Source organism: Choloepus didactylus, chromosome 16 (genome assembly GCF_015220235.1).
Source record: "Choloepus didactylus isolate mChoDid1 chromosome 16, mChoDid1.pri, whole genome shotgun sequence".
Classification (NCBI taxonomy): domain Eukaryota; kingdom Metazoa; phylum Chordata; class Mammalia; order Pilosa; family Megalonychidae; genus Choloepus; species Choloepus didactylus.
Window position 1 is genome coordinate 58,989,664 of NC_051322.1, and position 14,353 is coordinate 59,004,016.

A 14,353-nucleotide genomic window follows, 5' to 3' on the forward strand; every position below is an offset into this window, starting at 1 on the left:
TGTTCAAGGTCACTGGCGCAGGTGCCGCCCCAGGACCCGAGAGAGCGCTACCAGGCCCATTTCCTTCTCCAGAGTCAGCCCACTCTCTCCCCGCTCTCGGGGGGTTCACCCTGACTGCCTGCGCCGTGGCCCAGGACCCTTCTGTCACCCGCCGGCCGCCGAGCTGGAAGGTTCCTGAGTGGCTGGAGGCTCGGGTTGGCTCCCGGCAGCGGGGGCGGAGCCAGCGGCGGCAGGAGGATCGGACTCCGCCTCCCCCGACCGCTCGGCCGCGCCCGTTAGCGGAAGCCGCGCAGCGCCCGGCAGGAGACGCACTAGTCAGGGGTGGCGGCCGCGCAGCGCGGGGATCCCGCTCGTCGGCGGCTGGCGCTCCTTGCGCCGCAGGACCGCGCGCCGCCCTGCCCGAGCCATGCAGCGGCTGGCCATGGACCTGCGGGGGCTCTCCCGGGAGCTCTCCCTTTACCTAGAGCACCAGGTCCGAGTCGGGTTTTTGGGGTCGGGAGTGGGCTTATCCCTGATCCTGGGCTTCAGCGTCGCCTATGCCTGCTACTACCTGAGCAGCATTGCCAAGGTGAGCCGAGGGGAGACGCGTGGCAGCGGGCGCGAGGCCGCAGGCGCTTTGCACCGAGCGCGGCGGCCGGGGAGCCGGAGGGGGCGCGCGCAGCGGTGGGGGGCTGGGGCCGCTCCCGAATTGTCGCCCGGGCGACTGATGGACGCCCTTCCAGTGTGCGCGGGAAAGCTGACCAGCGCGGTCCACCTGGCTGGGGGTGTCCCGGCCCCGGTGCTGGGACAGCAGCCGGGGCCCCCTCTGACCTCGGGCGGACGCCGCCGCCCACTCTCCGCGCTCTCTGCCAGGCTGCACAGCACTTTTAAGGATGACTTCCTTATCGCAGTTCTCGCCTTTCCTTGAGGAATTTATAAAACACGGTTTAAATCTGTTGTGATTCTGAATTATTGGCCGAAGGCTTCCAGAAGGAGATGTAATTAGAGGGAACACGCGCCAGTGTGAGCCAGGAACAAAGTCTGTACTCATTCCTGTCTTAGGGTAGGCGGAAACTTTGCTCCATTCTGGAGCCTGAACTGATACCTGCTTTTTCCTCAGAAACCCCAGCTAGTGACAGGGGGTGAGAGTTTCAGTCGCTTCCTTCAGGACCACTGTCCGGTGGTGACAGAAACGTACTACCCGACGGTCTGGTGCTGGGAGAGTCGAGGACAAACTCTGCTGAGACCGTTCATCACCTCCAGGCCCCTGGTGCAGTACAGGAAGTAAGTACATTTCCATTTTCACTCACAATATATATGCCTTCTCCCAGTTTTTGATTAATAGAACCTCTGGTTTAGTAAATATAGAGAAAGGGGAAAATGACTGAAAATGGAAGGTGTGTCCCCCACCCCACAACTGCAGGAAATTAATCAGGTGTTGCCTTCCCTGATCTTTGTGCCTGATGTTAATAGTTTATTTCTAGAGTGAGAGAAGTGTGTTGGGACTTACTCTACCAACTTGTCATGTATCTGTCCCTGAGGACATAGATCCTTTGATGAGAGGCACCAATTCATTGAGATGTAGCAAATGCTGAGGGATGAGGGTGGGAGAAGGATGCCAGTTAATGTGGGTTTTGTATGATGGATTCCTGTAAAAGGACTACGTTCATATTGATGAACAAAAGGGTCTTTAAAAATTTTTTTTAAAATTTTTATTTTAGTAACATATGCGATCTAAAATTTCAGCAAGTGGGTTCTTGTTGATAATGTCCTTGAGGTGTTGGTACAGAATATATCAGTAACCAGAGATTCAAATGGTGTCTATTATTAATTTCCCTGAGTCATCTAGTCCTACTGGAGTTCCTTTGTTGCCTGGAACTTGCACTATTTGTTTGGGAAAATTCTGTAAGTTCATAAATACTATGTGAGAGGTACTTTAAAATATTTAAGTAGTTGGGAATCTGCATTATTGAGTCAAAAGAGCTGGAGTGGTGATCAAATTGGCATTTTACTTAATCTCCTGTAGAGTTATTTGGGTGACCTCAGTCAAATAGGGGTTAATGCTGAGTATTTTTGAGTAATAATGAAATGATTAAGAAAAATATTTGAAGTGCTTTGAAGTTCATTTTTACGTACTACCTTTTACTGAGGTTGCTGGTAATACTTTCTGGTACTAATCTTCATGATACCCTTGGTGAAAGAAAATGATATACATATTTAAATACTTAAAAAAGTTATTTTGAGAAGGCCAAATAAGGTCATATGTTGATAAAATTAAGACACTAAAGTTAAAATATGTTTCAAAATACTTAATAAATAATGTCTTTCAAATTGTTCCTTTCAGTGAGCTTATTAAAACAGCAGATGGAGGACAGATTTCATTGGACTGGTTTGACAATGATAACAATAAGCATTATGTGGATGCCAACAGCAGACCTACTATCTTATTGTTGCCTGGCCTTACTGGAACAAGCAAGGAATCATATATCCTTCATATGATCCATCTCAGTGAAGAATTAGGATACAGGTACCCAGTGATAGATTTTTTCCTTTTTTCACTTAATTCATTCTAACTGAAGTGCAAATATATCTACATGTTTGTTTCAGAAATACGTATTATACCTTGCATGGCTTACACAATCCCCTAAATTATTTTTACCTGCTTCCTCATTGCCTTCTTTTTATTCCAGGAAGATGCTAAATTGAGTCCTTACAGCAAATAGCACTTAGTGTGGTAGGCACTAAGCAAATTTTGGCTGAATGAATGAATGAAATTAAAATCTAAGAGTTGACAGAAGACAGGTCAGAGAAGCAATAGGGCATGTCGGAGGGAGTGCTATGGACAATGGCAATTACAAACCCCTGAAAGAATACACAGTGACTCTCATGTCATACTCTGTCTTTGGGCCTTGGATCCACCAATCTTGTCTTCCTGGCTCAGTTCCCAAGTGTAACAAAACATTCAGAATCAGCTTCTAGGTCATTCTTATTTTTCCAGTGTGCTCTGCACTTCTGTCTACCTCAGTTTGCAAGTGCACATGGCTAGGGTCCAGCTGATGATACTACAGCACTTTTGAGTAAACATTATTCAATTCAGTCACCAGGTGCAATTTAATTTTTTGGAAGTGAGTTAGCACCTTTAAACTTCAGATTCAGCCTCAGAATCTTAAAGCAGAGGTCATTGTGAAAGGCACTGTTTTTTTGTACCTTTTTTAGCTGACAGTAATTATTGCAATGGAACACTCTTGAGCTGCATTTAAAATAGAGTTATATCTTTTGTTAAACATGGAACACCTTTTTTATGTGACTAATTGAAGTTGAGTTTATATTAATAAAATATTTTGATATAAAGGAAAAATATCATAATAACTAATTTAATTTTAACAAATTAACTCTGATCTTTTACAAATAAAGCCTAGTTTGTCCATAAAGTGACAATTCTCTAAGAAGCTGTGATATGGTGTTCCAGAATTATGGTTCCAATGAAATTTGCAGTAAGCAATAGCAAGAATTCATCATTAGTCCACATTTAAGTACCAAACAGTTAGATCTGAGATTTGATACCAGTTTTTTGTTTGTTTGTTTTGCTAAAAACTTAGCTATGGTCATAAAGTACAGAAGACCATAAAGTCTTTTGTACATATTTAAGTTGTACTTTCTAGACTTAGCCTGAACTGTCTCCCAGGACTTAGAAATTGCTTTTAAAAACAATGTGGTTGAAAGTCAAGGACTGAATCTCATAAGCCCTAAAATTTTCAGTATGCATGGCTTTCTTCCATTGTTTGTAAAAGTTGCCACATTTTACTTACCAAAGTTCTGATTAAAGGATTGGAAGGATCTAGCTTCTCTGGAGGTTAAAATTGTCTCTTTTTGATTCATTCAGAAATTGTATTGCTATAGTACAACATATGGAAAGCTTTGTTTTAGGTACTATTTATGAAGAGATACAAAGAGTTGTGGGAAGTTATCCTTGCCTCAAAGAGCATATGTGAGGGGAAGGATGGACCAGGTCACTGCCATCTGATTGAAGTCCCAGCCTATTTTAGGGAGTGCTAACATTGAATCAGACTGGGCTTGAAGGTAGCAGGACAGATGTATAAGCCATGGTCAATACATTTTTTAATGGTCTTTGGGCCTATCCCGCATTTATTTATTTATTTATTTATTTTTTTTTTTAATCATCATTTTATTGAGATATATTCACATACCACGCAGTCATACAAAACAAATTGTACTTTCGATTGTTTACAGTACCATTACATAGTTGTACATTCATCACCTAAATCAATCCCTGACACCTTCATTAGCACACACACAAAAATAACAAGAATAATAATTAGAGTGAAAAAAAGCAATTGAAGTAAAAAAGAACACTAGGTACCTTTGTCTGTTTGTTTGCTTCCCCTACTTTTCTACACATCGATCCATAAACTAGACAAAGTGGAGTTTGGTCCTTATGGCATTCCCAATCCCACTGTCACCCCTCATAAGCTACATTTTTATACAACTGTCTTCGAGATTCATGGGTTCTGGGTTGTAGTTTAATAGTTTCAGGTATCCACCACCAGCTACCCCAATTCTTTAGAACCTAAAAAAGGTTGTCTAAAGTGTGCGTAAGAGTGCCCACCAGAGTGATTTCTCGGCTCGTTTTGGAATCTCTCTGCCACTGAAGCTTATTTCATTTCCTTTCACATCCCCCTTTTGGTCAAGAAGATGTTCTCCATCCCACGATGCCGGGTCTACATACCTCCCCGGGAGTCATATTCCACGTTGCCAGGGAGATTCACTTCCCTGGGTGTCTGATCCCACGTAGGGGGGAGGGCAGTGATTTCACCTTTCAAGTTGGCTTAGCCAGAGAGAGAGGGCCACATCTGAGCAACAAAGAGGCATTCAGGAGGAGACTCTTAGGCACAAATACAGGGAGGCCTAGCCTCTCCTTTGCAGCAACCGTCTTCCCAAGGGTAAAACTTATGGTAGAGGGCTCAACCCATCAAACCACCAGTCCCCTATGTCTGTGGTCATGTTAGCAACCATGGAGGTGGGGTAGGCGAATACCCCTGCATTCTCCACAGGCTCCTCAAGGGGGCACTACATCTTTTTTTTTTTTTTTCCTTGTTTGTCTTTTTTCTTTTTCTTTTTTTTTTTTTTTTAACTTTCCCTTCTTTTTTCAAATCAACTGTATGAAAAAAAAAGTTAAAAAGAAAACAAACATACAATACAAGAACATTTCAAAGAGACCATAGCAAGGGAGTAAGAAAAAGACAACTAACCTAAGATAACTGCTTAACTTCCAACATGTTCCTACTTTACCCCAAGAAAGTTACATACTATAGCAACATTTCAGTGAACTTGTTCCTACTGCATCCATCAGAAATTAACAGACCATAGTCATTTCTGGGCATCCCCAGAACGTTAAATAGCTTATCTGTTCTTCTTGAATTATTGTTCCCCCTTCCTTAATTGCTCTCTACTGCTAGTTCCCCTACATTCTACATTATAAACCATTTGTTTTACATTTTTCAAAGTTCACATTAGTGGTAGCATATAATATTTCTCTTTTTGTGCCTGGCTTATTTCGCTCAGCATTATGTCTTCAAGGTTCATCCATGTTGTCATATGTTTCACCAGATCGTTCCTTCTTACTGCCGCGTAGTATTCCATCGTGTGTATATACCACATTTTATTTATCCACTCATCTGTTGAAGGACATTTGGGTTGTTTCCATCTCTTGGCAATTGTGAATAATGCTGCTATGAACATTGGCGTGCAGATATCTGTTCGTGTCACTGCTTTCCGATCTTCCGGGTATATACCGAGAAGTGCAATCGCTGGATCGAATGGTAGCTCTATCTCTAGTTTTCTAAGGAACTGCCAGACTGACTTCCAGAGTGGCTGAACCATTATACAGTCCCACCAACAATGAATAAGAGTTCCAATTTCTCCACATCCCCTCCAGCATTTGTAGTTTCCTGTTTGTTTAATGGCAGCCATTCTAACCGGTGTTAGATGGTATCTCATTGTGGTCTTAATTTGCATCTCTCTAATAGCTAGTGAAGCTGAACATTTTTTCATGTGTTTCTTGGCCATTTGTATTTCCTCTTCAGAGAACTGTCTTTTCATATCTTTTGCCCATTTTATAATAGGGCTGTCTGTACTACTGTCATTGAGTTGTAGGATTTCTTTGTATATGCAAGATATCAGTCTTTTGTCAGATACATGGTTTCCAAAAATTTTTTCCCATTGAGTTGGCTGCCTCTTTACCTTTTTGAGAAATTCCTTTGAGGTGCAGAAACTTCTAAGCTTGAGGAGTTCCCATTTATCTATTTTCTCTTTTGTTGCTTGTGCTTTGGGTGTAAAGTCTAGGAAGTGGCCTCCTAATACAAGGTCTTGAAGATGTTTTCCTACATTATCTTCTAGGAGTTTAATGGTACTTTCTTTTATATTGAGATCTTTGGTCCATTTTGAGTTAATTTTTGTGTAGGGGGTGAGGTAGGGGTCCTCTTTCATTCTTTTGGATATGGATATCCAACTCTCCCAGCCCCATTTGTTGAAAAGACCATTATGGCTCAGTTCGGTGACTTTGGGGGCCTTATCAAAGATCAGTCGGCCATAGATCTGAGGGTCTATCTCTGAATTCTCAATTCGATTCCATTGATCTATATGTCTATCTTTGTGCCAGTACCATGCTGTTTTGGCAACTGTGGCTTTATAATAAGCTTCAAAGTCAGGGAGTGTAAGTCCTCCCACTTCGTTTTTCTTTTTTAGAGTGTCTTTAGCAATTCGAGGCATCTTCCCTTTCCAAATAAATTTGATAACTAGCTTTTCCAAGTCTGCAAAGTAGGTTGTTGGAATTTTGATTGGGATTGCATTGAATCTGTAGATGAGTTTGGGTAGAATTGACATCTTAATGACATTTAGCCTTCCTATCCATGAACATGGAATATTTTTCCATCTTTTAAGGTCCCCTTCTATTTCTTTTAGTAGAGTTATGTAGTTTTCTTTGTATAGGTCTTTTACATCTTTGGTTAAGTTTATTCCTAGGTACTTGATTTTTTTAGTTGCTATTGAAAATGGTATCTTTTTCTTGAGTGTCTCTTCAGTTTGTTCATTTCTAGCATATAGAAACATTACTGACTTATGTGCATTAATCTTGTATCCCGCTACTTTGCTAAATTTGTTTATTAGCTCTAGTAGGTGTATCGTTGATTTCTCAGGGTTTTCTAGATATAAGATCATATCATCTGCAAACAATGACAGTTTTACTTCTTCTTTTCCAATTTGGATGCCTTTTATTTCTTTGTCTTGCCGGATTGCCCTGGCTAGCACTTCCAGCACAATGTTGAATAACAGTGGTGACAGCGGGCATCCTTGTCTTGTTCCTGATCTTAGAGGGAAGGCTTTCAGTCTCTCACCATTGAGTACTATGCTGGCTGTGGGTTTTTCATATATGCTCTTTATCATGTTGAGGAAGTTTCCTTCAATTCCTACCTTTTGAAGTGTTTTTATCAAAAAGGGGTGTTGGATTTTGTCAAATGCTTTTTCAGCATCTATTGAGATGATCAATTGATTTTTCCCTTTCGAGTTTTTAATGTGTTGTAATACATTGATTGTTTTTCTTATGTTGAACCATCCTTGCATGCCTGGAATGAACCCCACTTGGTCATGGTGTATGATTTTTTAATGTGTCTTTGGATTCGATTTGCAAGTATTTTGTTGAGGATTTTTGCATCTATATTCATTAGGGAGATTGGCCGTTAGTTTTCCTTTTTTGTAGCATCTTTGCCTGGTTTTGGTATTAGATTGATGTTAGCTTCATAAAATGAGTTAGGTAGTGTTCCATTTTTTTCAATGTTTTGAAAGAGTTTGAGTAAGATTGGTGTCAGTTCTTTCTGGAAAGTTTGGTAGAATTCCCCTGTGAAGCCATCTGGCCCTGGGCATTTATTTGTGGGAAGATTTTTGATGACTGATTGGATCTCTTTGCTTGTGATGGGTTGGTTGAGGTCTTCTATTTCTTCTCTGGTCAGTCTAGGTTGTTCATATGTTTCCAGGAAATTGTCCATTTCTTCTACATTATCCAGTTTGTTGCCATACAGTTGTTCATAATATCCTCTTATAATTTTTTTAATTTCTTCAGGATCTGCAGTTATGTCACCTTTTTCATTCATTATTTGTTTATATGGGTCTTCTCTCTTTTGATTTTGTCAGTCTAGCTAGGGGCTTGTCAATCTTGTTGATCTTCTCAAAGAACCAACTTTTGGTGATATTTATCCTTTCTATTGTTTTTTTGTTCTCTGTGTCATTTATTTCTGCTTTAATCCTTGTTATTTCTTTTCTTGTACTTGGTTTAGGATTGGTTTGCTGTTCATTTTCTAGCTTCTTCAGTTGATCCATTAGTTCTTTGATTTTGGCTCTTTCTTCCTTTTTAATATATGCGTTTAGTGCTATAAATTTCCCCCTTAGCACTGCTTTTGCTGCATCCCATAGGTTTTGGTATGTTGTGTTCTCATTTTCATTCGTCTCTATATATTTAGCAATTTCTCTTGCTATTTCTTCTTTAACCCACTGATTGTTTAGGAGTGTGTTGTTTAACCTCCAGGTATTTGTGAATTTTCTAAGTCTCTGATGGTTATTGACTTCTAATTGTATTCCATTGTGGTCAGAGAATGTGCTTTGAATAATTTCAATCTTTTTAAATTTATTGAGGCTTGTTTTATGTCCCAGCATATGATCTATTCTGGAGAAAGTTCCGTGAGCACTAGAAAAGTATGTGTATCCTGTTGATTTGGGATGTAATGTCCTGTAGATGTCTGTTAAATCTAATTCATTTATCAGATTGTTTAGGTTTTCAATTTCCTTATTGGTCTTCTGTCTGGTTGATCTATCTATAGGAGAGAGTGATGTGTTGAAGTCTCCCACAATTATTGTGGAAACATCAATTGCTTCCTTTAGTTTTGCCAATGTTTCTCTCATGTATTTTGTGGCACCTTGATTGGGTGCATAGACATTTACGATTGTTATTTCTTCTTGCTGAATTGCCCCTTTTATTAGTATGTAGTGGCCTTCTTTGTCTCTCAAAACATCCCTGCATTTGAAGTCTATTTTATCTGAGATTAATATTGCTACACCTGCTTTCTTTTGGCTGTAGCTTGCATGAAATATTTTTTTCCATCCTTTCACTTTCAGTTTCTTTGTGTCCCTGTGTCTAAGATGAGTCTCTTGTATGCAACATATTGATGGTTCATTTTTTTTGATCCATTCTGCGAATCTATATCTTTTAATTGGGGAGTTTAATCCATTTACGTTCAACGTTAAAACCGTGAAGGCATTTCTTGAATCGGCCATCTTATCCTTTGGATTATGTTTGCCATATTTTTCCCTCTCTCTATTAATATCCTTTATTGTACCCATACCGAATCTCTTTAGTACTGAACCTTTCTCCAAGTCTCTCTGTCCTGTCTTTGTTTCTCTGTCTGTAGGGCTCCCTTTAGTATCTCCAGTAGGGCAGGTCTCTTGTTAGCAAATTCTCTCAGCATTTGTTTGTCTGTGAAAAATTTAAGCTCTCCCTCAAATTTGAAGGAGAGCTTTGCTGGATAAAGTATTCTTGGCTGGAAATTCCTCTCACTCAGAATTTTAAATATATCGTGCCACTGCCTTCTTGCCTCCATGGTGGCTGCTGAGTAGTCACTACTTAGTCTTATGCTGTTTCCTTTGTATGTGGTGAATTGCTTTTCTCTTGCTGCTTTCAGAACTTGCTCCTTCTCTTCTATGTTTGACAGTGTGATTAGTATATGTCTCGGAGTGGGTTTTTTTGGATTTATTCTATTTGGAGTTCGCTGAGCATTTATGATTTGTGTATTTATGTTGTTTAGAAGATTTGGGAAGTTTTCCCCAACAATTTCTTTGAATACTCTTCCTAGACCTTTACCCTTTTCTTCCCCTTCTGGGACACCAATGAGTCTTATATTCGGACGTTTCATATTATCTATCATATCCCTGAGGTCCATTTCGAGTTTTTCAATTTTTTTCCCCATTCTTTCTTTTATGCTTTCATTTTCCATTCTGTCATCTTCCAGGTCACTGATTCGTTGTTCAACTTCCTCTAGTCTTGTACTATGAGTGTCCAGAATCTTTTTAATTTGGTCAACAGTTTCTTTAATTTCCATAAGATCATCCATTTTTTTATTTAGTCTTGCAATGTCTTCTTTATGCTCTTCTAGGGTCTTCTTGATTTCCTTCATATCCCGTATTAGGGTCTCATTGTTCATCTTTAGTTCTTTGAGTAGCTGCTCTAGGTGTGTCTCTTCTGGTCTTTTGATTTGGGTGCTTGGGCTTGGGTTATCCATATCGTCTGGTTTTTTCATATGCTTTATAATTTTCTGTTGTTTTTGGCCTCGTGGCATTTGCTGACCTTGATAGGGTTCTTTTAGGGTTTGTAGACCAGTTGAAGTCCTTATGTCTAATTTATCAGATCTACAGCTTCGTGGAGTACACTTTCTCTAACTAACCAGCAGGTGGCGTCCACGAGCCACCTGTTCTCCACAAGCCAGATCTCCCCTGCTTAGCCTTTTTGGTGAGTGGGGGAGTAAGTCTTGTGGGGCCCAATTGGTGTCCCAAGCTTGCGTGTGTAGTTGGTGTTGCCTGCCCTGTATGTGGGGCGTGTTTCTGGGCAGTCGGGGAGGGGGGGTGGCCCTAACAATCAAATCTCCCTGATGATCCTAGAGTTTTAAAGCTACTGCAATAGTCTAATCCTTCAGTTCAGTCCTGCCACAGTTTGTCTCTGCCACTGACCCACAAGTCTTTGGTATTGGCGTATGGCTCCTGAGACTTGCAAGTGGGCCCCTCTTCCAGGCTGTGCACCCCAGGTCCTCTGTTGAGGGATGACTGTGCTATGTCACAGGTGAGTGCCGTCCCCCCAGGGCAGTTCTGGGCTGCTGGGCTGTGTTGGGAGGCTCCCAGTCTGCTCAAATGATGGCTGAATGGGCTCTGCTAATTCACACTGCTCCCCCTTCCCAGCTCTGGGACATTCAGCTGAGGTTGCAGGGAAGGCTAATGTCCACGCCCAGTTTTGTGGTGTGTGCCTGTTATTTGAAGCACTTCCGTCACACTGGGTTGTCTGGGGCAGCTCTGGGCTATGGGGCTGGCGATGGGCAGGAGTGTTTCCTGTCCACCAGGATGGTGGCTGTGAGCGGACACCCCCCTTTTCTTGGGAAGTTGTGTTGTTTAGTGAATTTTCTCAGCCACTGGATTATTGCCTTTGTCTCAGAGCTCTCTTAGTTCTGCTCTTGACTTGACGTGCCCAAATTGCAATTCTTTGAAGCTTTCTGTATTGAGCTTCTTAGAGTATTTGTTTTAGAAAAAGCAAAAAGGATTTAAAAAAAAAAAAAAAAAAAAAAAAAAACGGCCCTCCTCAGAGATCTAATGGGTTATTGAAATGCTAATAGACAAAGCAGCCAGGGCCATTAAGGAAAAGTGCCCAGGGCAGAGAGATCAGCCTTGCTTCGGGATTTGCATATGCGCCTCAAGGCCTGATCTCCGCCCTTCCCCTTTCTGTGTTCACCAGAACTCCAAAAATCCTCTGCTTTTATTTTGGAGTTTTTCGTGTTGTTTTTTTTCTATGCCTGTCTCCTCTCTGCTGGGCTGGCTGCTCTCAGAGTCTCTGGTGTCTGGCCTCAGTCTATCTATGGTTGGAGTTTGAATCAGTAGAATGAGTTTCCGATAAGAGCAGCCACTGCAATTCTCCCTTCTCCTTCCTGGAGCTGACAGCCCCTCCTCCCCCGGGACTGAGCCTGGCAGGGAGGGGCGCGGGTCCCCTGGCCGCAAAAACTTACAGATTTCGCTGATCTCAGCAGTTCCACGTTTTCATGAGTGTTGTATGAAGTATGCCCAAAGACAGACTGCTCTGTGGTGTCCAGTCCACGCAGTTCCTGGCTTTTTACCTACTTTCCTGGAGGAGTAACTAAAACATACAGCTCACCAGTCTGCCATCTTGCCCCGCCTCCTCCCCCGCATTTATTTTTAACTGTGAAGCAGCTCTGAATCTAGGTCAAAGACGGTGTGTCAGTTAGCTTTTGCTGTATAACAAACTCCCCTGAAACTTAGTGGCTTAAAACTGTAACCATTCTGCTCACCATTCTGAGGGTCAGCAATTTGGGCTATGATCAGCTGGGTGGTTCTGGTCTTGGCTAAGACCATTCATATTTTCGTGGTCAGCTGCCAGGACAGCTGGGTGCTGGCTGGTCTTGGGTCCCCATTTCTTATGATTCATCTCAGCTCCACGTGGTCTCTCATCCACCATCAGGCTAGCCCTGGGCTAGTTCGTTTGGTGACAGAGGGTTCCAAGAGTACCAGAGTGGAAGCTGTAAGGCCTCTTCCATCCCAGGCTCAGAATTCCCACAGTGTTGCTTCTGCCACATTCTGTTAGTCCAAGCAAGTCACGAAGCCAACCTGGAGTCAAAGGGTAGAGGAACCGGCTCTTCCCTTTGAGGGGAGGAGCTGTAAAATATTGTAGCCATTTTTGCAGTCTACCACAGAAAGCCAGATAGTTTCAAAGACAACTGAGATGATAAATAGATTTGGAAATTTGGCAAAAGGTTAGGTGGCAAAACAGATCTAGGTCATTGATACCTTGATTCTGCAGTACAGGATCTAGTAGGAACTGAGCTTATAGGATGCTGTGTAATTTTGGGAAATTTGTGTGGCATTGCAGCCAGACAGGCCTGGATTCAAATGTTAGAACTGCCACTTACAGAGTGACCCTGGGCAATTAATTGAACTTCCCCATGTCACAGTTTTCTTACCTACTTCGGTGGGTTTTAAATGAATTAGACTATATAAAGGACTTGGCTTAGTGCCCTGCTCAAAGTTGCTCATTTTTTTTTTTAAACTTTATCGAAAGATTAAACAAACAACAACAAAAACCCCCCACATTTCAAACAAAATAAAGCAAAAGATTAAGAAAAACAAGTAACCTAAAATGACTACCTTGCTTCCAACATGTTCCTATCATACCCCAAGAAAATTAACAAACCATAACCAAACAGTGGAATAAGAAAAACATATAATCTAAAATAACTACATTGCTTCCAACATGTTCCTACCATACCCCAAGAAAATTAACAAACCATGATCAAACAAAGGCATAAGAAAAACCAAATATCAAAGTTGCTTTTTAACCAGTGTTTATGTCTTCCTTCATGATCTTCTAATCCCTGATCAGAGTAGAAATTTGTAATTTAGAAGAGCAAATGCAGTAAAAGCAAACCTACCTCTTAGGAAATAGAAACATCTAGTTTCCTTGCAGGAATATTTGAATTTTGTTATAGTATCTCTTACACAAGAGTTCATATAGAGTATGAACACCACCACATCATGGTGTAATTGCCTTGTTGCCCAAGTTACTATCTTGTGTAAAGGCTGGGAGTCATAATGTCAGGTCACCAGGGAACCATTTGAGACTTCACTGTTGAGATATGATTTAGACATCAGAAAGAACTTCCCTCTCAGTCTGTGAACAAATAGAAAGATATATTGTTGCTGTTAATCTTTTTTCTTGTTCCTGAAAACTAACAAAAACACAATACTTTTCTGTTAAGGTCCACTAATTAAAAATTAATAATAAATGGGACAGAGCCTAGACTAAAGTTGTCTTTTTAAAATAATTGTGAGCAAAGGCTCTACTAAGTAAATCAAAGGTAAATAGAATTGGATGGGGACTGTTTGGCCAGTTTAATGTCCAGTCTTCATTGGCAAAGTGTAGTCTATTCTTCCTTGGATAGGCCTGCCCCTGAGAAGAGAAAAGCATTGCTGGGCCAAACAGCCCCCATCATCCTTCCAAAATTTATCAATCAGATAAATCTTCCCCCTCCCAGAGGGCTAGTAAAGTCAATAAAGGGTCAAAGAAAGACCAGAAATGGAATGTGGTTAGAGAGAAACCCTCCTCATAGAAACCAGAGGGCTGGAGAAAAGGTGGTTCCCTCTAATAATTTACGTAAAATGACTGAAAAAAGTAGCTTGAAATTTTATCCATTCATTCAAGATTTCTTGTTAAAAAATCTCCATTAGCAGCATAGCCTAATAGGTAGTATTATAATGTACCTGAATAATATTCTATTTTCATAAATCTGTTTCCCATTCTCTGAATTGATTTCTAGTACTACACCTAAAAACAGAGAAAAACAGTAATTCTGAGAACATCTGAATATTTTAGCTCTCTTTTTATTGGGAGCTTTTACCTACCCTTATATCCTACCACCAACAAATATACTAAAAAGAGTGACCTATCCAGAGTTGTGTAATAAAAAGTTCATTCAAATCTAGGTCAGTCTTGAAGTATTTTAGTAATATGTACTGTAAGAACCTCTATTCCGAAAGAGCA

General features: G+C 41.1%; 1 protein-coding gene across 1 annotated transcript in view; it reads left to right on the plus strand.

The window, feature by feature from the left end:
- Positions 1 to 297: 297 nt before the first annotated feature.
- ABHD3 (abhydrolase domain containing 3, phospholipase) overlaps positions 298 to 14,353 on the plus strand; it is a 62,226-nt gene continuing 48,170 nt past the window's right edge. Inside the window, exons 1-3 of the mRNA XM_037806199.1 lie at positions 298 to 568; positions 1,100 to 1,263; positions 2,324 to 2,506. Coding sequence (XP_037662127.1) covers positions 407 to 568; positions 1,100 to 1,263; positions 2,324 to 2,506 — 509 coding nt within the window. The 5' untranslated portion in view covers positions 298 to 406. The remainder of the gene's footprint in view (positions 569 to 1,099; positions 1,264 to 2,323; positions 2,507 to 14,353) is intronic.